The 19,962-nt window shown below is 43.1% G+C and overlaps 6 protein-coding genes across 6 annotated transcripts; 3 read left to right on the forward strand and 3 right to left on the reverse strand.

Moving 5' to 3' along the window:
• Positions 1-916: 916 nt before the first annotated feature.
• Positions 917-2,676, forward strand: LOC119550499 (protein Cep89 homolog). Its single transcript, XM_037859191.1, has 3 exons — positions 917-1,295; positions 1,356-1,865; positions 1,934-2,676. The coding sequence occupies exons 1-3, from the start codon at positions 1,080-1,082 to the stop codon at positions 2,636-2,638; spliced, it is 1,431 nt and encodes a 476-aa protein (XP_037715119.1). The 5' UTR covers positions 917-1,079; the 3' UTR covers positions 2,639-2,676.
• Positions 2,650-6,362, reverse strand: LOC119550498 (importin-11). The gene is made up of 2 exons (XM_037859190.1): positions 4,115-6,362; positions 2,650-3,848 (listed from the first exon to the last, which is right to left on the reverse strand). The coding sequence occupies exons 1-2, from the start codon at positions 6,242-6,244 to the stop codon at positions 2,739-2,741; spliced, it is 3,240 nt and encodes a 1,079-aa protein (XP_037715118.1). The 5' UTR covers positions 6,245-6,362; the 3' UTR covers positions 2,650-2,738.
• An 816-nt stretch (positions 6,363-7,178) lies between these two features.
• LOC119550587 (polyserase-2-like) lies at positions 7,179-9,211 on the reverse strand. Its single transcript, XM_037859390.1, has 6 exons — positions 8,923-9,211; positions 8,797-8,863; positions 8,014-8,735; positions 7,910-7,955; positions 7,714-7,853; positions 7,179-7,653 (listed from the first exon to the last, which is right to left on the reverse strand). The coding sequence occupies exons 1-6, from the start codon at positions 9,164-9,166 to the stop codon at positions 7,265-7,267; spliced, it is 1,608 nt and encodes a 535-aa protein (XP_037715318.1). The 5' UTR covers positions 9,167-9,211; the 3' UTR covers positions 7,179-7,264.
• A 2,963-nt stretch (positions 9,212-12,174) lies between these two features.
• LOC119551870 (polyserase-2-like) lies at positions 12,175-14,289 on the reverse strand. The gene is made up of 6 exons (XM_037861464.1): positions 14,016-14,289; positions 13,887-13,953; positions 13,098-13,825; positions 12,995-13,040; positions 12,799-12,938; positions 12,175-12,738 (listed from the first exon to the last, which is right to left on the reverse strand). Exons 1-6 carry the CDS (start codon positions 14,224-14,226, stop codon positions 12,350-12,352), a joined length of 1,581 nt encoding a protein of 526 aa, XP_037717392.1. The 5' UTR covers positions 14,227-14,289; the 3' UTR covers positions 12,175-12,349.
• Positions 14,290-15,933: 1,644 nt separating this feature from the next.
• On the forward strand, positions 15,934-16,586 carry LOC119549997 (V-type proton ATPase subunit F 1). Its single transcript, XM_037858410.1, has one exon. It carries the CDS (start codon positions 16,024-16,026, stop codon positions 16,396-16,398), a length of 375 nt encoding a protein of 124 aa, XP_037714338.1. The 5' UTR covers positions 15,934-16,023; the 3' UTR covers positions 16,399-16,586.
• A 529-nt stretch (positions 16,587-17,115) lies between these two features.
• Positions 17,116-19,606, forward strand: LOC119551873 (mannose-1-phosphate guanyltransferase alpha). Its single transcript, XM_037861467.1, has 4 exons — positions 17,116-17,482; positions 18,259-18,949; positions 19,064-19,328; positions 19,386-19,606. The coding sequence occupies exons 1-4, from the start codon at positions 17,235-17,237 to the stop codon at positions 19,484-19,486; spliced, it is 1,305 nt and encodes a 434-aa protein (XP_037717395.1). The 5' UTR covers positions 17,116-17,234; the 3' UTR covers positions 19,487-19,606.
• Positions 19,607-19,962: the final 356 nt, after the last annotated feature.

A 19,962-nucleotide genomic window follows, 5' to 3' on the forward strand; every position in this document is an offset into this window, starting at 1 on the left:
TTAAAAATAAATATATAGTAGTCCAAAATTTCCCATACTTAAAATGTTTGTATCTTTAAAAATATACTTATTAAAATGTACTATACATAATAAACTGTGAAAGTTTATTAATAACTTAGAAAATAAGTCTAAAACTAATGTTCTGGGTGATGCATTTTTGGACCTATGGACTTTTTGGAAAGGCATTAAGAGATAAGTTTCTGAAAAAATTGGTATAAAAGCGCGAAATCATAACTCATTCATAAATAAGCAAATCTAGCCCAATATATATTTATAACATAAATACATAACTACATTCTATATAAACAGGAAGTTCCTTCGTTTATAACTATCAGTTAAGGTATTTTAAACCTATATAAACCAATGCAGCTGATATAATAGATACGCTTAAACAGCAATAGCGTGCTTTTATTGACTTGGAAATTTCCAAAATAAAACAGTACATTTAATTTAATTACTTGGTAAATCAGAAAATAATTTTGCAGAAAGCATTTTCAATGAACGCATAGATTACCAATAAACGGCGAATTTCGAAAGGAAGGTCAATGATAAGACTGTCTTTGTACCAAAAGTGTATAAAGTAAAATCGAACTCATAAGCCCGAACCACATTCTATCTCAAAATAGTTTGGATTGATGTTTAGATGGCACTTAATTTAATTGACTTGGCCTAATTTATTTTTCTTACTTATAGAGGCATCGAATTGGAGTTGTTAAAGGTATAGAGTTTTGACTTTATATACAATTTTTTAAGGGGAATTGCTTTTGTCTGTTTGAGAACTATTTGATTTACAAACGTTACGTATGATAATAAAAAACCCTCTACACGTATTTTTGTAACATATTCAGGTGAGTAACACCTTTTCAAAACAGGTATCGATACGGGTACTTTCAAGGGGGCGGTTTACCCAATCCGGAAGAGGGTGGCTGACAGGCTGGCCAAAAAACAGGGTCAAACACCCGACCGGAAGCCATGGCAACGCGGCCAGGACACGGGACTTGGGGCGGGTGTGGTTTTGGCTTTGTTTACAAGCAGTCCAGGCCCAAAGTGTCAGGATTCGATAGAGCGAATCTGGCAGAATGAGCACGCGAAATGTTATGATCACAGACTTGGATCAACCTGATCCGGAGCCGCAGCAGCAGCAACAACCGAAGAAACACCGGAAGGTCCTCCAGACGCTGTCGGGCAACTTTAGTCGTCGCTCACGTAGTGTGGAGGTGGAAGTAAAGCAGCGACATGACAACTTGGGCACTGGCCACAAGGACCGCAGGAAGGATCGCTCCTTCAACACGCTGGTAAGGTTTTGAAGACAATCCGTCCGATCCTCTGATCACTACCCCGCAAATATTACTCAGCTGCAGGCCAAGGAGCAGCAGTTGGAACAACTGGTTCAGCGATTGGCCACCCTGCATCGGTACAACGACCAGTTCGCCAAGGAGAACGACCAACTGCGTCAGGATAGTAGTCAGCTGGAGCGGCGCTTGGCGGAGGCTGAGCAGAAGGTGGCCAGTTGTGCCCGCTGCCAGCAGCTTGGCCAGCGTCTGGACACCGTTCTCGGACAGAATCGAACTCTGGCCGGCGACGTGGACATGTTGAAGACACTCGTCTTCAGGCTGAACGTACAGATCGAGAGCTACCAGGATCAGAGGCGCCACGGGGAGGAGGCTTCTTCGAGTGGAGGACCAGCCAAAGTCAATTCGTCATCTGCGTCCTGTCCACCATTACCCACCCACACGTTGGGTCCACTCCTGCAGGCCTACGATGAATCACTGAGGGACAAGGATGCTCTGCTGACTCAATTCAACACAGAGTTCGAGCACTTTACCGGAGAACTGAAGCGAGCTCTGGAGGAGAACACCAAGCTGGTGAGTGGACAGTACAGAATATGCGAGCCTTGAAGTGGTGGAAAGTAATCTGGCTTAATCCTATCCAGCTGCAGTCCCAGGAGCAACTGCGTCGCGATCTCGGCGGCTGGCGTGAGGAGCGTGTGTGCCTGATGGCCCAATTAGGCGTATGTCGCTCCAAAGCGGAGGCTCAGACCCGCAAGACGGACTTGGCCAAGGAGAAGCTGGTGGAGGTGATGCACTGCTACGAACAGCGCACTCAGACGCTGCTCCTGGACATGGACCACCTGCAGGCGGCATATGCGCGGACCAAGTCGGAGTTAGCCGCCCTCAAAAGTGCTCCATCAGCTGTTCCTGCTCCGGTTCCAGCTCCTGTTCCCGCCGAAACGGATGCAGTGCATCAGTGCAAAGTTCTGCTCGAGCAGTTAAGGCAGGAGCACGCTAGGGAGCGATCTTCTCTCCAGGATCAGCTGCAGGCCACCACCGCACGGGCAGCTTCGTTGGTCCGCAGCACGGAGAAGGCCAAACACAGCAGAGATCGGCTAAAGGCTCGCCTCAGGATGGCCCTTCAGTGGGCGCAAAAGCTGGAGGCAGGACAGGCGGAAGTACGTGACACCTACGAGTCGGTACGCCGTCTGGAGGTGCTTGTCCAGCACAAGGAGTCACAACTGCGTGGATTGCACTCCCGGAACGCCGAGGAACTGGACAAGATGCGCCATAAGCTCCAGCAGAAGGACGAAACGATCCGTGCTCTGCTCAGAGGCAAGATGGAGCGGAGGCCAGCGGTGGATTAACAACTAAAATATAGCTTTTAACAATTAAAAATATATAATTTCAATACAAAATACATTAATAACTTAGCGTAGAAAGCTTTTGAAGCACAGCAGTCCGGGATCAGCCGGACTCGACCTGTTCGGAGAGCGTCTCGTCCGCAGGCGCCCCCGATCCGGAGCCCGAGCCAGCGCACACCACGCAGGCCTTGGGCACAGTCTGCTCTATGTACATCGTTATCCTCTCTAGCACATCAGGGACCACTGAGCACATTAGCTGCTCGTAGCGCTGGGATCCGAGCTGTGCTTGCAGCGACTGCAGATGCCACTTGAGATACTCGGTGAGGGGGATCTTGTAGACGGGGTCTTTGAGCACCAGCTGCCGGTGTCGGTCGTCGTGATACGTCTTGGCAGGATAGCCTTTTGCGTGAAAGTCCTCGATGACGCCACCGCCACTGCCCAGCGTCTGCTGAAGTTCGTCCAGCTCGTGCTCGTCATGGATAACCAACGAGTCGTAGAAGCGGGGCGTGGTCTTTGACGCACCCTCCTCGGCTGCGGCGTACTGCTTGTCCATCACCTCGCCCAGTGTCTCGTCCACGAGCTGCAGGATGTGGGGCAAACGAGCCAGCAGCAGCTCGTTGCTGCCAAAGATCGAAGCGAAGGCCAAGCAGAAGAGCTTCCGTTTCTCAGCGTGCGTGTCTGGGACCATTGGGAACATCTCGATCCACACGTCCAGGATGCGGGCCAAAGCGTCCGACTGCGGCAACTGCTGCACCACCGACGTGAAAACGGCCTGATCGATGAGCAGCGTGCGGGCCACGATGGTGAGATACCATCCCATGGTCATGGGATACTCCTGCTTAAGGCACACCTGCTGGAAGACGAAGGGCAGTGCCGGGCGCACCAGTCGCAGACCCATCGCCGCGTCCGTCTTAAGGCATGTCTCAAAGATGCGCAACATGGCGATGATGCCTTCCACGCGGATGTCATCGAAGGAGCGCACGCAGTACGCCACGAATCCCTCGCCGTAGCGACTCAGATAGGCCTGAGCGTCGAGCAGGATATAGGCGTGGATCAACTGCAGCACGGTGCGTAGGTTTTCCGACGACATTTCGATGATGGGCAGAAGGTGGTCGCACAGCGCAAGTAGCTCGGGCGTTAGTGCAGTCGAGTTCCCAATCACCGCCAGCCAGAGCATAATGCCGTCCTCGATGAGGTAGACGTGTGAGGGTTGCTGGGGAAGGAAAAAAGATTGGTTAGAGCCCAATTCCAAAAGAAAATACGATATATCTACATTTATCGATTGACGAAAGGAGGATACTTGCCCCGTATGAGGACTACAAAGTAATAGGCAAGTATTACAAACAAAAATCTTCGACAAGGGGATACGGAAAGGATTGCTTGAACTTAATTGGACGATGGTCATATACAAGAATCTTGTGCTAACGCAATATTTATAATGCCTATCTAATATTCATTTTAAATTTAGTTTGCGCTCACTTGAAGATCCGTGCTCAACTCAATGACGCTGTAAAGGAAGGGCTTCATGGGCTCTGGGACATCCCGGATCGTTCGGACCAGCTGCTCTAGGGTTCCGATGATGGCGCAGCGCAGAAGGTCGTACTCCTCGCTCTCGCGCCACAGAAGCGGCAGATACGCGATGAACTGCAGCGCCTGCGGCTCGATGTATTCGCTCATCTTCTCCACAAGCAGCGTCATCGTTCCCAGCACCACGATCTTGGTGTCGCACTCGGCGGCCTCATGGAGCAGTAAGAAAAGGGCCTCGAAGAGCGATGGGAAATAAGGGTGAAAGGCTTCCGGCATAAACTCGAAGTCGTCGATCAATAGATTCAAGGTCCTGGCGGAGGCCAGTCTCGTGGGCATGTCTTCCTGTGGTCGAAGGAGATGCAGGCAAGCTTCGTAAGCCAGGGGTCGCAGCTCTCTGGGCAGCTGCACGCCCACCCAGTGGCCCACCAGCCAGATGATGCGACGCCGCAGGATGCGGAAGTTGGGAGCCTCCACTCGCAGCTCCGCAAGGAGTTGCGATGTTAGCCAGGCCCCAAAGTCCAGCTTGTTAAAGAAATGGAAGGCGGCCTGGCCCACAGCATTGTAGATGGCGTCTTTCAGCAGGATGGCCTTCAGATCGGATTCCGGGGTGAGCTGCAGCTGCTGAGCGCGTCTCACGAAGCGAAGTACCTCCTGGATCATCACTTGCGAGTGTTGCGTAAAGCAGGTGTAATACAGAGTCTCCACACTGGGCCTTAAGGCATACTTCCAGGCATCGCCACCGCCGTCGTCTTGGTCGTAGCCCTCGGGATCCCGCTGCCACTCCTCTAGCTCCTGCTGCGTGAGCAGAAAGTAGTGCGTCACGATCTTCTCGCAGATGTAGGTCACTCTCTCCGCCGTGAAGAACTTGGCGTGGCTCTGGGCAGCACTGGCCAGCAGCTCATCCTCTATAGAAGCTCCTCCCTCGGGCGGAGCACTAATGTTATCATTGCCGCTCAGCATGATACCCTTCAGCATGTTCAACGCCTGGATGGCAAAGTTGCTAAAGTTGATTCGATCGCCGGCGTCGAAGATGAGGGCGGTGCCCTCGTGGAACACATAATGGAAGCTGAACTCCAGGGCCACCGGAACAAATCTCGCGAAGGACACCGAATGCCGTTCCATCAGTTCGTTGAGGGTCTTCATCATCTTGATCACAAAACGCTCCAGTTCGGTGAGTATCGTGGCAGTTCCAGGCGTGCCCGATCCCATCCTCAGTTCGTAGCGTAGTTCCAGGCACTGTCGCAACCGCTGGAAGAGTTGCTCGACGAAGTTCATGTGGTCCGTGGACTTGTACGGCTTGGCGCAACCGTAGACCACCAGCTTGCGAAGGGATCTCATCACCACATATGCCCTTTGCAAGGCATTAAGGGCGAGGGCCTCCTCCTTTCGGACGTGCTGCAGAAAGCGAGCGGTAAGCGGGGCCCATATGTCCCACGCCAGGTAGCCAAAGATTTGAGAGCCCAGCTCCTCGAAGGCCCGCTGCTCGGCCATAAGCCGTCGGGAGGCGAGGGCCTTCAGGACGTAGTGCAGGACAATAAGAATGCGCTGCTGCAGGGCTGATTCGCCATCCGTGCCGCACGCCTGCAGCTGCTTCATTAGAGTGGGTAGCAGTTCCGGCCAGAACCGCGGGTAATCCGTTCGTGCCAAACGGCCCAGAAGCACGGCTATCTGCAGGGCCACCTGGGGCACCTCCTCCGCGTCATAATGGCGCAGCAGAACCTCCCGGATCTGCTGCTTCTGCTCGGCGGGCAGCTCCTGCCGCGAGTTGGGCCGCCAGTAGCGCTCCACTCCGTTCTTCAGGTAGACGGCCGCCATCCACCGCACCTTCACCTCGGAGTCCTCCGTGCTGGAGGTCCCGCCGTGCTGGGCGTCGCCGCATCCACCACTCCGCCGCATGCTCAGCCGGGCAATCGTGGGAAAGAAGCCCGGCTGCTGCTCCCACTCGCGCAGCTGCGCCTCCGCCTTCTGGACGATCTCGTGGCTCGGATTGGTGGCCGCCTGCAGTGTCTGGGCCACAAGCTGCTCCACCGACGCGCCTGCTCCTGCCGCTGCTCCAGATCCAGCTCCCGTTGCCATTGCCATCTCACGACGCCTCCTCTTGCGACGCTTGCGAGGAAGGTGCGGTGCGAAAATTATTGGCAAATTTCTGCGGCGCGTGCTGCTATCGAACCTATCGCGCCTATCGTTCGCCGATATCGGGAGGCGAGTCTATCGGCAGAGTGACCGTCCTCGACGGCTAGAAAATTCCATCCGGTGAAATGAAACATTTTCATTGTTTTTTAAATATTGGTTTAAAAAAATATTATTATAAAATATTTTACTCGTTATTACCGAATATACTTAAATTTTAACTAAGAAAACTATATATACACTGTACCTCTCATGTTTAATTTATGTCGTGGAGCCTATATTAAACTTAAAATGTAAATAGTTTTTCTTATGGTACACTGGGAAAGCCAAAAATGTATTTTAAATTATCTTGCCATTCATTCAGTAATAATTCTTTAAATATCCTAAAATTATTATTTGAAAAAATTATTTAAAGGTAAATAGCTGCACATGACTATGTTTTTTGAAAGCTTCCATGTTATTGCGATTTAAAAGTTACCAAAAGCAGAATTTTTCAACTGTGCGGTCCATTTTCCCAGAAAGCTAGTGTAGGAGAATATTTTAACGAACACATTTAAAAATGAAGCCAACCGGATTTTTAAGCATTCATCCATGTATACATAGGTTCATTTTATAACGTTACATATTTTTTTAACTAATAAATTTCACCAAATTGGTTTTATTTTAGCTTTAGATGTCACATTTACGGTCATATAATGTAATCTCCAAGATGAGTAACAGTTGATTTGTTTATATAGAGAGGTGCCACTGAAATCGCTTTCCGCTGAATTAAAAAAACCAACCACAATTCAGCGCTGACCGATTTCTGTGGCATCCGCGACAGACTTTTATATTAAGGACGAGTATTTGGGTATTTTAAATTTTGTATTACCCACAATAAACATGGTTTTTGTTCATTTATTTATTTCATATTAACAGACATATGCACTCTCAGGTTAACATCATAAATTAAAAGAACCATAATCAGAAACTCTACTTCTTTACCAGAGTTCCGATCCAATCCACGTAGCTCAAAACATTGGTATACACATCTCGGGAGTGGTTTTCCATCCTTCCGAAACTGGCCAATCCGACGAGTGTGAATGCCCTACTATTTCCGTGGGAAAGAGGCTTAACCAAGGGACTGCCACTGCCCACGTTCGATGTAATAGATTTGGGGTGCTCCATGCAGATCTGCTTGTCTCCGATATCTTGGAGATTCTCCTGGTAGCATTCGCTAGACCTAACCCGCTGAACCATCGATGATCTCCGGATGCCCCAACCGACGGCAGTGAGTTCCTGCGCACGATTAGCCTTCTTCTGGAACTTTTCTTGCTCCTTCTTGTTAGTTGGTGAAGGCAGACAGATCGGTCTTATCAAATCTACGCAGATAAATCCATTTGTTTTCTAAATGTAAGACTTTTTGGTAGTCTCTTACTTACCACTATACTGAACTTTTTTCTCCAATTCAAGCAGAGCGATGTCGTTCCTAGTCAAGCTCGTGAATTCTGGGTGCTTGTGTACAGAACTAACTTTATAGAAATCCATAATACTTTCACTGATCTCCCCAAAAAGAACCTTTCTGCATAGACAAATGAAATTGTATTGTGCATCCACTGGAGATATCAAAGTACTCACAATGGAATTTCTTCAGGAATTAGCTCGGCAGTTGTCAGTACAAATCCTAAAAGAGAACAACGGCTTAAATCGTTTTAAAAACAATCATAACTTCAAATACAAACTGTCGGATATAAGTGCGCCGTAGGACAACACAAAAGATTCCATGAAAACCTGGGCTAACCAGGGGAAAGTTTCTGGAGGGGTCTTGGCTCTTCTTCCTAATTTTGCGTTATCCAAACACCCTTCGTCCAGCAAGTCTATCTTTGGAAGTAAGACGGTAATGTCGGATTCCAAGACGACTCGCTCTATAAAGTCGACATGGCTCATAACATCGGTGTACACACCCATTCCGCCACACTCTTCGGCTCCAAAGCTAACGATTCCGAATTGAGTTTGGCGCCATGTGACACCGTCTGAAACTTTCGAGTACAAGGGTCCTCCGGAGTCACCTTTACAGGTGTCGACCAAATTCGTTGTGCCTGCACATATCTGTGAGTCTGTCAAGTTAAGCCAAAGTAAATCATAGCACAGGTTTTTGTTCAATCTGTAGACGTCCGCCGTTCGAAGTATGTCACTTGAATTTCGTGTTTCCGTTTTTCCCCAGCCGACTATTGTGAATTTCTTAATGGCATCCGATGTCGGTTTAAGGCGGGAATCCAAATGAATGCATATCGGTCGAATTTGGTGTTTGTAAACCACTCTTCTTTGAAGCCTAAGCAGAGCTATGTCATTCGCGTCGGATAACTGTTCAAAACCATCGCGTATGTAAGAGGTCACAACATTAAAGTCTTCGTGGTAATTATCCTTATCCGCAGTCCGATTATAAACTCCCAAACTAACAGTTCTATTAAATAAATACCATTTTTGATTATTGAATCCGTGAAAGAGTTGGACAAAAAACTTACAGTTGAGTGTAATTTTCAGTGCTATTTCTCCCCTTGAAAACGCAATGCGCAGCTGTCAAGACGAATTCTTAAAAAAAGAAATATTGAGTCATATGTCCATGCCGAAGTTATGTCTCGAATACCAACGGCTAGTAATAAGCGTTCCTGCACAGATAAATTCGGTCGGCGATTTAATTAGGGCCATCCAGGGATTCTCAAGGTACCCAGCAGAAACTCCATTCATCACTTTTGGGCCAACATTGACCGCAATCCCGCAATCCTCATCCAGAAGCCATGGCGATCCATGTTTGATGAACAGCAAACCGAATAAAATATAACAAGCTGCTACCGTCGTCATTTTGATCTCACTGAGGAATGCAAACCGCAACATTTTAAACTAAGTGCTCGGCAGTAGAGAACCTTATCAGTGCGTTATTCCTTCTCAGAAACATTGACCTTAAAAAAATATTTTTGGGAAAAAAGATTTGGGGATTAATCTCAAAGCCCTCGATAAGAGTGTCTCCTGTGTGCTTGAATGTGAGTTTTATTTAATGAACACTACCTATTTAATGCAACAAATTAGCTTTTTCGCGGCGATCCAACAGACAAGAAATTTAGTCCAGATCATAATGTAGAAGACTATTCGAGTTAAAAAATTTTTATGTTTACTAACTGTTTTTTAACGATTATGCCTCGACCGTTTTATAAAACGTTTTTTTCTGATATTTGTTCTGAATAGCTATTAAAACTTGGATATTTGCTATAATTTTTTAATTATATGTTGATTAAAGTAAAAGAAGAAAGAAGTAAATATATGATAGCTTTTGGGTGTACAGCTCTTCTTAGTAACGTTAATCAAAGGTATTCCAACAATAGCCACAATTCCAACCGAACGATCGAAATTTTAAACATGAAGAAACGCTATAGTCCAGTGCTTCGACTATCAGGTACCCCTTACTCTGCTTCAAATTTAAAATATAATAAATAAAACAAATCTATAAAAATGTGGGCGACAGACAATCTTTAGCGTTATGGGCGTAAGGGTGGACGTGGTACTCCGCTAAATTAAGCTTGCGCTAATCTCTAGCTTTTGTATACTCAGGGAAAAACACCGTGCTAAAAACAAGTACAGTCTTGGATTTGAGAAAAAATTGCATTCTTAACATATGGGCACTTCCACCAAAAAGTCTACCACGACCGAAAAATTAAAAGTGATCGGAAAAATCTAACATAAATATAATTTGAAAGAGAAATAATCATATCTAGTTAATTTATAAGAAACACACCGATTTTTTAACCATGATCCGAGTTGTATAATTGCAAAGTCGCGCAATGCATTTTTTGGTCTTAGCACATTTCAATGGGTCATTTGGTTTTGATGCTAGATCATAAAGAGCGAGAAAATAATATGACTTTACCTCTCTCAACTCTTTGTTGGAACGTAATGAAAGGGAAAAAAATTAAAAGAGAATTTTGTTATGCGGAAATTTAAAATATTGTTTAACGGCCGCTGCTCCCGAACACTGAACTTGGGTATATACGTTTAAAAATCTGTAAAAAATCGATTTACCAACGGATTGTCGTGATCAATGGCTTATATTCTCCGTTAAGGCTCAGCCTTTAAAAAAACAACATAAAACTAATTTCGGTTTATAGGCGTGTATTTTTAAAGAAGCAATTTATGCCAGAGTTTTTGCATTTTTTCCAACTTTTTCAACTTTGACGAAGTGTAGCTTCTAAACTAATGAATGGATCTCAATGATGTGTATAAGAAAGTTAAAGGGCATTCTATTACCTGTAAAATGAGTCTTTGATGACCGAATTCGGTTAATCACAACTCGAGTTAGAAAATAAAAAAGTGCGAAAAACGTTTTTTACACTTAAAAAAAAATTGGTACCATAGAAAAAATTTTAAATGCCCTTTTCTTAATCAGGGAGATGTATCTTACCGGAAAACAAAGGTTTCCTGAAGTGCGTATTTCATCAATTTTTTTTTGTAAACTGGTGTAATCGAAGAAAGAAAGAGATATGAGTGAACAAGAAAATAAGAACTTAGAAAAAAAGTAAAATAATTAAAATGTGCAGAAAAAATGAAATCTTGCCTTACTCACGCAAACAAACTTTTGAAAAAGCATTTAAAAATTAGAACAAAAATGGAACAAAATTAAGAATATTCATGGGATATCTAAATTTTACTATTTTTATTGTAATGCATGAATTAAAGGCTGCTAGAACAGCTAATTCGGATAAAAAAAAAGGATCTTATTACTTGAATTTAATTATATTATTACGGACTTACATACACATGTATATATTTTTCTAAATAAAAATGTTGTTGAAATAAATAGTTAGTTTATAAAAATACCTCTGTTTATAAAATGAAAATACTTAGTACGCTTTTTTATGATATTTGTCAAATATAACACCAGAAACAACATAGAGATTGTAATCGGAAAAAATGTCCCGAGCGACATGTCCCGAGCGAATATTTTAGAAACTTAAGCTTAACATTTTTGAGCAAAACCAAAACTATTTTACAGCTTCATTATTAAACCACAATTTAAAAATATCGCATGAAAATATTTCATCAGACTTAGCTAAAATCCGGGGTTGAATGAACTCCCGTAAAACCCACTTCTATTTTTGTCCCGAGTGAATACGACAGTTTTTTAAAGATATCTTGAAACCTAAAAGTCGGAAAAAATCAAGATTAGTGCACAAAATAGAGCTTGGGAAGAGTGAAAAGTGAAGTCAATTATCAAAATTAAAATCGTTTTTTTCCAATTTTTTTCATCTTTAAAAGTATACAAACGTCCCGAGCGACAATATGGAAATGCCCATATAAGAACGTTCGTGCTCAAAAAGTTCTCATATTGAGCACTTTTTGTATTTTTAATGTCTGCCAACTCTAATAACTCCCAACTGTTTATTCTGAAAGTACTCGGTATATAAGGCGCATAAATTAGACAGTGTTAATGCCCGTGAGCGGCAAGTCGTAAGTAAACTTAAAATATTAATATTATTTATATATATATCTCGTTTATTACGTTTCAGTTTCCAATACTTATTTCTCTTACTAGCATAAAATAAAAACTCATTTTAATTTCATAATATATATATATATTGATTTAAGAATTATTCGTCCTTAAATCATGCCTGCTTGATTGAAGACCGAAAGATTCTTAAATATAGTATTTTCGGTCTTGAAAATTCGTACGCGAAAGTAGTATTTTGTTCTCGCGTTCTGTATTTTCCATGCTTGGCGAAGTTTTGACACCGAAAATACTAGGTTCAAGCACGAAATACTTGATTTTTTTTCTGAGTGTAGTTTCCGAGATCTCATCGTGCATACGGATAGACAGATAGACGGACAGACCGCTGGTCCTAATCAACAAGATATGGCTTGAAAAGTTTTTATTGATTTTAAAAAGTGTGCCAACAAACTAACAACCTTTTATTACAAAGAAATATTTTTTTCGCAATTTGAAAAAAAATTTTGTTTTTCTTTTTATTTTAAAGCCCAATGACCAATGTTTACAGACCTCTTTCTTAAAGTTGATATTTGAGATAGACTCTACATCTTTACCAGAGTTCCGATCCAATCCACGTAGCTCGAAACATTGGTGTACACATCTCGGGAGTGGTTTTCCAACCTTCCGAAACTGGCCAATCCGACGAGTGTGAATGCCCTACTATTTCCGTGGGAAAGAGGCTTAACCAAGGGACTGCCACTGCCCACGTTCGATGTAATAGATTTGGGGTGCTCCATGCAGATCTGCTTGTCTCCGATATCTTGGAGATCCTCCTGGTAGCATTCGGTGGAATTAACCCGCTGAACAATCGATGATCTCCGGATGCCCCAACCGACGGCAGTGAGTTCCTGCGCACGATCAGCCTTCTTCTGGAACTTCTCTTGCTCCTTCTTGTTAGTTGGTGAAGGCAGACAGATCGGTCTTATCAAATCTACGCAGATAAATCCATTTATTTTCTAAATGTAAGACTTTTTGGTAGTCTCTTACTTACCACTATACTGAACTTTTTTCTCCAATTCAAGCAGAGCGATGTCGTTCCTAGTCAAGCTCGTGAATTCTGGGTGCTTGTGTACAGAACTAACTTTATAGAAATCCATAATACTTTCACTGATCTCCCCAAAAAGAACCTTCCTGCATAGACAAATGAAATTGTATTGTGCATCCACTGGAGATATCAAAGTACTCACAATGGAATTTCTTCAGGAATTAGCTCGGCAGTTGTCAGTACAAATCCTAAAAGAGAACAACGGCTTAAATCGTTTAAAAACAATCATAACTTCAAATACAAACTGTCGGATATAAGTGCGCCGTAGGACAACACAAAAGATTCCATGAAAATCTGGGCTAACCAGGGGAAAGTTTCTGGAGGGGTCTTGGCTCTTCTTCCTAATTTTGCGTTATCCAAACACCCTTCGTCCAGCAAGTCTATCTTTGGAAGTAAGACGGTAATGTCGGATTCCAAGACGACTCGCTCTATAAAGTCTACATGGCTCATGACATCGGTGTAAACACCTATTCCGCCACACTGTTGGGATCCAAAGCTAACAATTCCGAATTGAGTCTGGCGCCATGTGACACCGTCTGAAACTTTCGAGTACAAGGGTCCTCCGGAGTCTCCATTACAGGTATCGGCCCCATTTCCCGAGCCTCCACAGATTTGTGAATCAGTCAAATTTTCCCACAAGAATTGGTAACAAGTGCTCTTATCCAGTCTGTTGATAGCGACCGTTCGAAGTACATCACTCGCATTAGCATTTTCCGTCTTTCCCCAGCCAACTGCCGTGAATTTGCTAATGGCATCCATTTTCGATTTGTGTCGGCTATCCAGCTGAATGCAAATCGGTCGAATATGGAGTTTGTAAACCACACTTCTGTGCAGTCTCAGCAAAGCTATGTCACCGTCGCTGTTCCTCGTTTCAAAAGGCTTGGGTTCGTAGAAGGTCACCACATTAAAGTCTTCATGGCGATGCATGGATTCATTGTCCGTTGATCGGTTATACTCTCCCAGACGAGCAATGCTGTTAAATAATTGTGTCTATTAATATTTTGCGATTTATAAGAGCTAACAAAACGACTTACAGCTGAACGTGTTTTTCTTTGCAATCACTCGATTTGCAAATACAATGGGATGCCGATAAGACGAAACCTGGAAAATATTATTATTAGTCATAAGCAAGTCCATTCTGAAATTCCGTCAGGGGTACCTACGATTATTGATAAGCGTTCCTGCACAGACAAACTCGGTCGGCGTTTTAATAAGGGCCATCCAGGGATTGGCATGGATCCCCGCAGGCGAACCGTGCATTATCTTAGCTACAACATCAGATGCCCCCCCACAGTCCTCATCCAAAAGCGATGTCGATCCCTGCTTAAGCAAAACCAAACCGAGTAAGGTAATCCAATACGCCGCAGATGTCATTTCGCTTGGAAGTGTTCGATTATAATGAAAAATGCCTACAGAAATCCCAACATTCCATGCTGTCTTATCAGCTTTTTATTGATTTTAAGAAATGTTATTACTCGACTACAAGAGGAAGTGCTGCTGCCATCCGTTGATAAGACCTATGTTTGTCTGCGAAAATTGAGATTCTACTTATTTAAAGATCTATACGTTATACGTTCGTCTTATTTGCAAAATAACAAGAAAGGAAGTTAGCTTCGGCAAGCCGAAGCTTATATACCCTTGCAGCTATAATTATTAAATTTAAAAACACAAAAAATGATATTCCCAATAGTATGAGATAATATGTCAAGAAACACCGAAGCTATAATTTGTTTCATATTATTTTCCTACCAGAACTAATTAAAAAATGTTATTTCCAAGCGTTGGAGGTTATATGTTGAAAAACGCCGAAGCTATAATTTGTTTCATATCCACCAATTTTCCGATCGTTCCTATGGCAACTATATGATATAGTCGTCCGATTTCGATAAAATTTAATTCAAAACTCAAAACTAATAAGAAAATGTTATTTCCAAGCTTAGGAGGTTATATGATAAAAAACACCAAAGATATAATTTATAAAAATTTATAAAACACCAAAGATATAATTTATAAAAATTTTTTTTTCCGATTATTCCTTTGGGAGCTATAAGATATAGTTGTCCGATCCGGCTGGTTCCGACTTATATACTACCTGCAAAAGATATAAGACTTTTGGGAAAGTTTCAGCCCGATAGCTTTAAAACTGAGAGACTAGTTTGCGTAGAAACTGACGGACAAACGGGCAGACGGACAGACGGACATGGCTAGATCGACTCGTCTAGTCATGCTGATCAAGAATATATATACTTTATGGGGTCGGAAACGTCTCCTTCACTGCGTTGCAAACTTCTGACTGAAATCAATATACCCTCTGCAAGGGTATACAAATAATATGTATTTACATATATGTTTCGCTAGTCAATTAAAATTCATTCACATTACTTGTTGGAGACCTTGTTTGCAAATAGGAAGACGATGTTTCCATAATACTTTAGCTTACTAACTATGAGACAATTTACATGTTTGATTTATTTGCCAGACAAAAATCTCATATTTAAATACCTAAAACTTGTAAGTAACTGATTCGAGGTTTAGAATTATTGTGATATTAAACACTTTGAAAACTTTTACATTTTTAATGGGCGAATACAACACACTTCCAATTTTTTATTTATGTTCTAGATCAGAATATCTAGCTGAGGAAACGAGAAATCATCCGAATCTGCTCCACGTAATTGATAAACATTTTTTTCAAACTGAAGAAGAAATAAATACACAGAGGCAAAACAATTAAGCATTTCATCCTTATGAAGTCATTCGATATCTTAGAAGTTTAAAATTGTATGTTGTGACATATAACAAAGGTGAACAGAAGGTTTTAAAAACTATATTTTTAAGAAAAAGAGGAGCCATTCAAATAACAAATACTAATAAAAATTGATGTTTTTCTGCTGAACATATTTATAAAAACAATATTTATCTTTCATAGATAAAGCCAGAGTTTTTCAAATATATAATACGGTCGCACTGAATAAGGGACCGTTAATCTTTGGTATTTACTTTATAACATAAAAATACCGAGACATTGCAGTGCTGCTAGCCTCATTCCAGTGCTGTTAAGCGCAATTGGGTCATGTGATAGAAACCAGCTGACCCGAACATTTTCCAGAGTCAGGTTTTATTTTCGCTGTCCACATCGCTCCCCGAAAAAATACAGAAAAATCCATCGAAATGGCTCTGCACTCGGCAATCAAGGGAAAACTGATCAGCGTTATTGGCGACGAGGACACCTGCGTGGGATTCCTTCTGGGCGGCGTGGGCGAGATCAACAAGAACCGCCACCCTAACTTCATGGTGGTCGACAAAAACACGGCCGTCAGCGAGCTGGAGGACTGCTTCAAGCGGTTCCTCAAGCGGGACGACATCGACATCATCCTAATCAACCAGAACTGTGCCGAGCTCATCCGTCACGTGATCGACGCCCACACGTCGCCCGTGCCCGCGGTGCTCGAGATTCCCTCGAAGGATCATCCCTACGACGCCAGCAAGGACTCCATTCTGCGTCGCGCCCGCGGCATGTTCAATCCCGAGGATCTGGTGCGCTAAACTCCCCGGAATCCCCAAGTGGAGGAGCTACCGCACACTGTTTCGTATTGCTGCAACCGTCAGAGTATTGCTTTACGCCCTGTCAACAACTATCCATAGATTCAGTGCTACGCTTTTGTTCTTATTGTGTATTTAAAGACATTTATTAAAAGGTTTTCGTTGTATAAATAGATTAAAATGGAATGTTTGAAGAGCTGGAAAGTCAATTCAGTGTTGGGCTGGAAATAACTGGAGTTTTCCCATTGTCAGGTCTTTCCAGAGCTGTCAGGTAACAGACTTCCAGCGGAGAGACAGTAAGCACTCACTAATTGTGTTTTTAAATATGTATTTAAGCTGCATGGTTTATTATTTTCGCATTAAAGATAATTAGCAGTCGACTGCCAATATTCTATGTATTTCTATCTAAATAAACTGTTGCAGCAAAGAGGACAAAACAGTTTAATTAACACTTGACTTTAAAAATAACGCTTTTTTGTGTTACCGATGTGCTGTTCAGTCAATAAATTTTGTAAAACACAAAAGCAGATGAGTAAATAGTAAATCTCCTGAGAGACGGAATATAATTTATTAATTAATTATTAAACTACCAAAACAAACTTAAATAAAAATACAAATACGAATTCTGGAATTACAGAAAATGTAAAGTTAACAGGGCAAAACCAGCGTGCTGTTAAGTCTGTTATCAGTTATTCCAAGGGCTGTTAGCGCAATCAGCTGTTGTGGAACCCCATATTTTTTTTTTAGTTGGCAACGTAAACAGAAACAGATATCTACCCGCGAATACGGCCACGAATTGTTTTATCGGCATTAGTCACCTGAACCGCTGCACGCACACCATGCTGAAGGCCGTTATCCTCATTGGCGGCCCCCAAAAGGGCACCCGCTTCCGCCCCCTCTCGCTGGACACACCCAAGCCGCTCTTCCCGCTGGCCGGTCGTCCCCTCATCGCCCACCACATCGAAGCCTGTGCCCAGCTCCCCGATCTCCGCGAGATCCTCATCATCGGCTACTATCCGCAGACCCAGATGGAGGGATTCGTGGGCGACATGCAGGCCCTGTACAGCAGCAGCAACATCAACATCAGGTGGGTTTCTCTAGGTTTGAAGAACTGTTCCTGGAGCACTCTTCTTATGTACAGGATATCCTAGAATCTAGCTATTCATCTTTGTACAAATTGCATCCAATTTATAACTGGGAACTTGGGAGGAACTGTTCCTGGATTACATTGGTAGTTTATAAGATAGCATAGGAACTTACTAAACATCTGTATAGGAACTGTACCCAACCAAGAACTTAGACCTTGGAGCACCCTGCCATATAGCATAGCATAGAAATGTACTATACCTTTTTATACATTTGGTTATAATAGTGATTCCGGAGGTTGGGGCTTAGTTTAATAGCCTAAAAGTATAGCTTATAATCATCTAGTTAGCCAGGTTCTTATAAAAACATATATACACAGAAGATATATATGTGTGAAGATTCTTTACCCAGAGTTTAAAGCTATAAGAGCTCCAGAGTTTATAATTCTACTATAAGTTATAATACTAATATTTATAATATAAGTTGACAGGGTTCTAAAACTTTTCCTTTATCAAACGAATTTACTGGTTTCTAGTAAGTGGTAAAGGTTTTAATTTGATTGGAGTTATAAGTACTGGCAATAGTTTACTACAATTTTGGTGATTACCAAGATTTTTAGTATAAAATAATTACCTCTTAGCTATCTAAATTATCCTTTATCATTAAAAAGGGTTGAGTTAATTTGAGCTAAACTTTTCCATCAAAGTCTAGTGGCTTTATTTTTGGCAACCCCTGAAATAATACAAATATTTTTCCATGACGTGTCCCTTATTTCAGATATCTGCAAGAGTTCACTGCCTTGGGAACTGCAGGTGGAATGTACCACTTCCGGGATCAAATAAGAGCTGGCAATCCCAGAGCCTTCTTCGTTCTGAACGGCGATGTCTGCGCGGATTTTCCGCTGCAGGAACTGTGCGAGTTCCACGAGAAGCGTCCGTCGAGTGCCCTGGTGACCATCATGTCCACGGAGGCCACGCGTCAGCAGTCGCTGCACTACGGATGCCTGGTTTTCGATCGGAGTAGCGGAGCTGTCTCGCATTATGTGGAAAAGCCCAGCTCCTATGTGTCCACCTTTATCAACTGCGGCGTGTATGTGTGCTCCATGGATATATTCACCGTGCTGGCACAGATTTTCCACTCACGGGGTCAAGAGTACGGGTGCCATGGCAATGGAAATGGAAATGGCAGGGAGCAGGGGCACATCAAGTGGGAGCAGGAGGTGCTCACTCCACTGGCGGGCACCGATAAACTCTTCGCCATGCCGGTGCCCAATTGGTGGTCCCAGCTGAAGACCGCTGGATCGGCCATCTACGCCAACCGTCATTACCTGGGCCTGTATAAGAAAACGCATCCGGAGAGATTGGCCAACGTGGGCACCAAACGTGGTGAGGGCGACGGCAGCTTGATCTGCACAGTGCTCCCGGATGTCTATGTGCATCCCAGTGCCACCGTTCATCACAGCGCAGTGGTGGGTATAGAAAAATCATCTTCCCTGAAAGGGTTTTTAAGATCTCATGTTTCTGGAGGAAGTCTACAAATAAGACTACTTAAGATTGTTATAAATTTATTAATCCTTTTCCAGCTGGGACCCAATGTGGCCATTGGACCTGGAGTGACAATTGGACCAGGTGTGCGTATCCGTGAATCGATTGTTCTAGAGCAGGCCCAGATCCTAGATCACACGCTTGTCCTGCACGCGATTGTGGGCAGGGGTTCCACTATTGGAGCTTGGGCTCGAGTTGAAGGCACGCCCAGTGATCCGGATCCCAACAAGCCCTTCGCCAAAATGGAGAACCCACCGCTGTTCAACAACGAGGGCAAACTGAATCCCTCGATTACCATATTGGGTAAGTTAGTTGAAACATTTGGGGATTTATTTTTAATAAATTAAGCTCCCATTTCAGGCTGTTTCGTGCAGGTGCCCGCCGAAAAGATCCTGCTAAACAGCATCGTACTGCCGCACAAGGAGCTCAGTCGCAGCTTCAAGAATGAGATCATCTTGTGAGGATGATTACTTATTATTATCTTTGACCTTTGACCCCATAAGTATGCCATTTTGTATGTTTCTACTGTGCAATATTCCAAAAATCTATCTATTAAATGTTCTCTAGCCCTTGCAAAGCAAGTTTGAAGAGTTTTTTGGGAGACTTTAAAGACAGTTTAGAGATAAAAGTTCAAAATTTAAATGTATTTGTTAATAAATCATTGATTTTCCCTTATTGACAACGAACTCAGATCGAAAGTCAATTGCAATTATTGTATCATACCATTACTTTTGTAATGGAGCCAAGGACAACCGTCACTTAGTTCGAACAAAATCATTGCATACTTTCTGGAATTAACTATTTAGGATATTTATCTAACAGTTTGAAATCTCGCATGTGGTTTGTGAATTACGGATTGTGAATTTTGGTCAGATATGTCTGTTTTTCTTTTTGGTTAACAACAAGCCATGGGAAAATTGCTTCAAAACACCCCTAG

This window comes from Drosophila subpulchrella, chromosome 2R (assembly GCF_014743375.2).
Source record: "Drosophila subpulchrella strain 33 F10 #4 breed RU33 chromosome 2R, RU_Dsub_v1.1 Primary Assembly, whole genome shotgun sequence".
Lineage (NCBI taxonomy): Eukaryota > Metazoa > Arthropoda > Insecta > Diptera > Drosophilidae > Drosophila > Drosophila subpulchrella.

Excerpts from the sequence above, each read along its gene's own strand:
- LOC119550499 (XM_037859191.1), top strand. The coding sequence starts at position 1,080 with ATGAGCACGCGAAATGTTATGATCACAGACTTGGATCAACCTGATCCG. Across the intron at positions 1,296-1,355 it reads ATCGCTCCTTCAACACGCTG|CTGCAGGCCAAGGAGCAGCA; the intron begins GTAAGGTTTTGA and ends AATATTACTCAG. Across the intron at positions 1,866-1,933 it reads TGGAGGAGAACACCAAGCTG|CTGCAGTCCCAGGAGCAACT; the intron begins GTGAGTGGACAG and ends AATCCTATCCAG.
- LOC119550498 (XM_037859190.1), bottom strand. The coding sequence starts at position 6,244 with ATGGCAATGGCAACGGGAGCTGGATCTGGAGCAGCGGCAGGAGCAGGC. Across the intron at positions 3,849-4,114 it reads AGTTGAGCACGGATCTTCAA|CAACCCTCACACGTCTACCT; the intron begins GTGAGCGCAAAC and ends TTCCTTCCCCAG.
- LOC119550587 (XM_037859390.1), bottom strand. The coding sequence starts at position 9,166 with ATGTTGCGGTTTGCATTCCTCAGTGAGATCAAAATGACGACGGTAGCA. Across the intron at positions 8,864-8,922 it reads AGGAACGCTTATTACTAGCC|AATTCGTCTTGACAGCTGCG; the intron begins GTTGGTATTCGA and ends TCTTTTTTTAAG. Across the intron at positions 7,854-7,909 it reads ATTCCTGAAGAAATTCCATT|AAAGGTTCTTTTTGGGGAGA; the intron begins GTGAGTACTTTG and ends TTGTCTATGCAG.
- LOC119551870 (XM_037861464.1), bottom strand. The coding sequence starts at position 14,226 with ATGACATCTGCGGCGTATTGGATTACCTTACTCGGTTTGGTTTTGCTT. Across the intron at positions 13,954-14,015 it reads AGGAACGCTTATCAATAATC|GTTTCGTCTTATCGGCATCC; the intron begins GTAGGTACCCCT and ends AATATTTTCCAG. Across the intron at positions 12,939-12,994 it reads ATTCCTGAAGAAATTCCATT|GAAGGTTCTTTTTGGGGAGA; the intron begins GTGAGTACTTTG and ends TTGTCTATGCAG.
- LOC119549997 (XM_037858410.1), top strand. The coding sequence starts at position 16,024 with ATGGCTCTGCACTCGGCAATCAAGGGAAAACTGATCAGCGTTATTGGC.
- LOC119551873 (XM_037861467.1), top strand. The coding sequence starts at position 17,235 with ATGCTGAAGGCCGTTATCCTCATTGGCGGCCCCCAAAAGGGCACCCGC. Across the intron at positions 18,950-19,063 it reads CCGTTCATCACAGCGCAGTG|CTGGGACCCAATGTGGCCAT; the intron begins GTGGGTATAGAA and ends ATCCTTTTCCAG. Across the intron at positions 19,329-19,385 it reads TCCCTCGATTACCATATTGG|GCTGTTTCGTGCAGGTGCCC; the intron begins GTAAGTTAGTTG and ends CTCCCATTTCAG.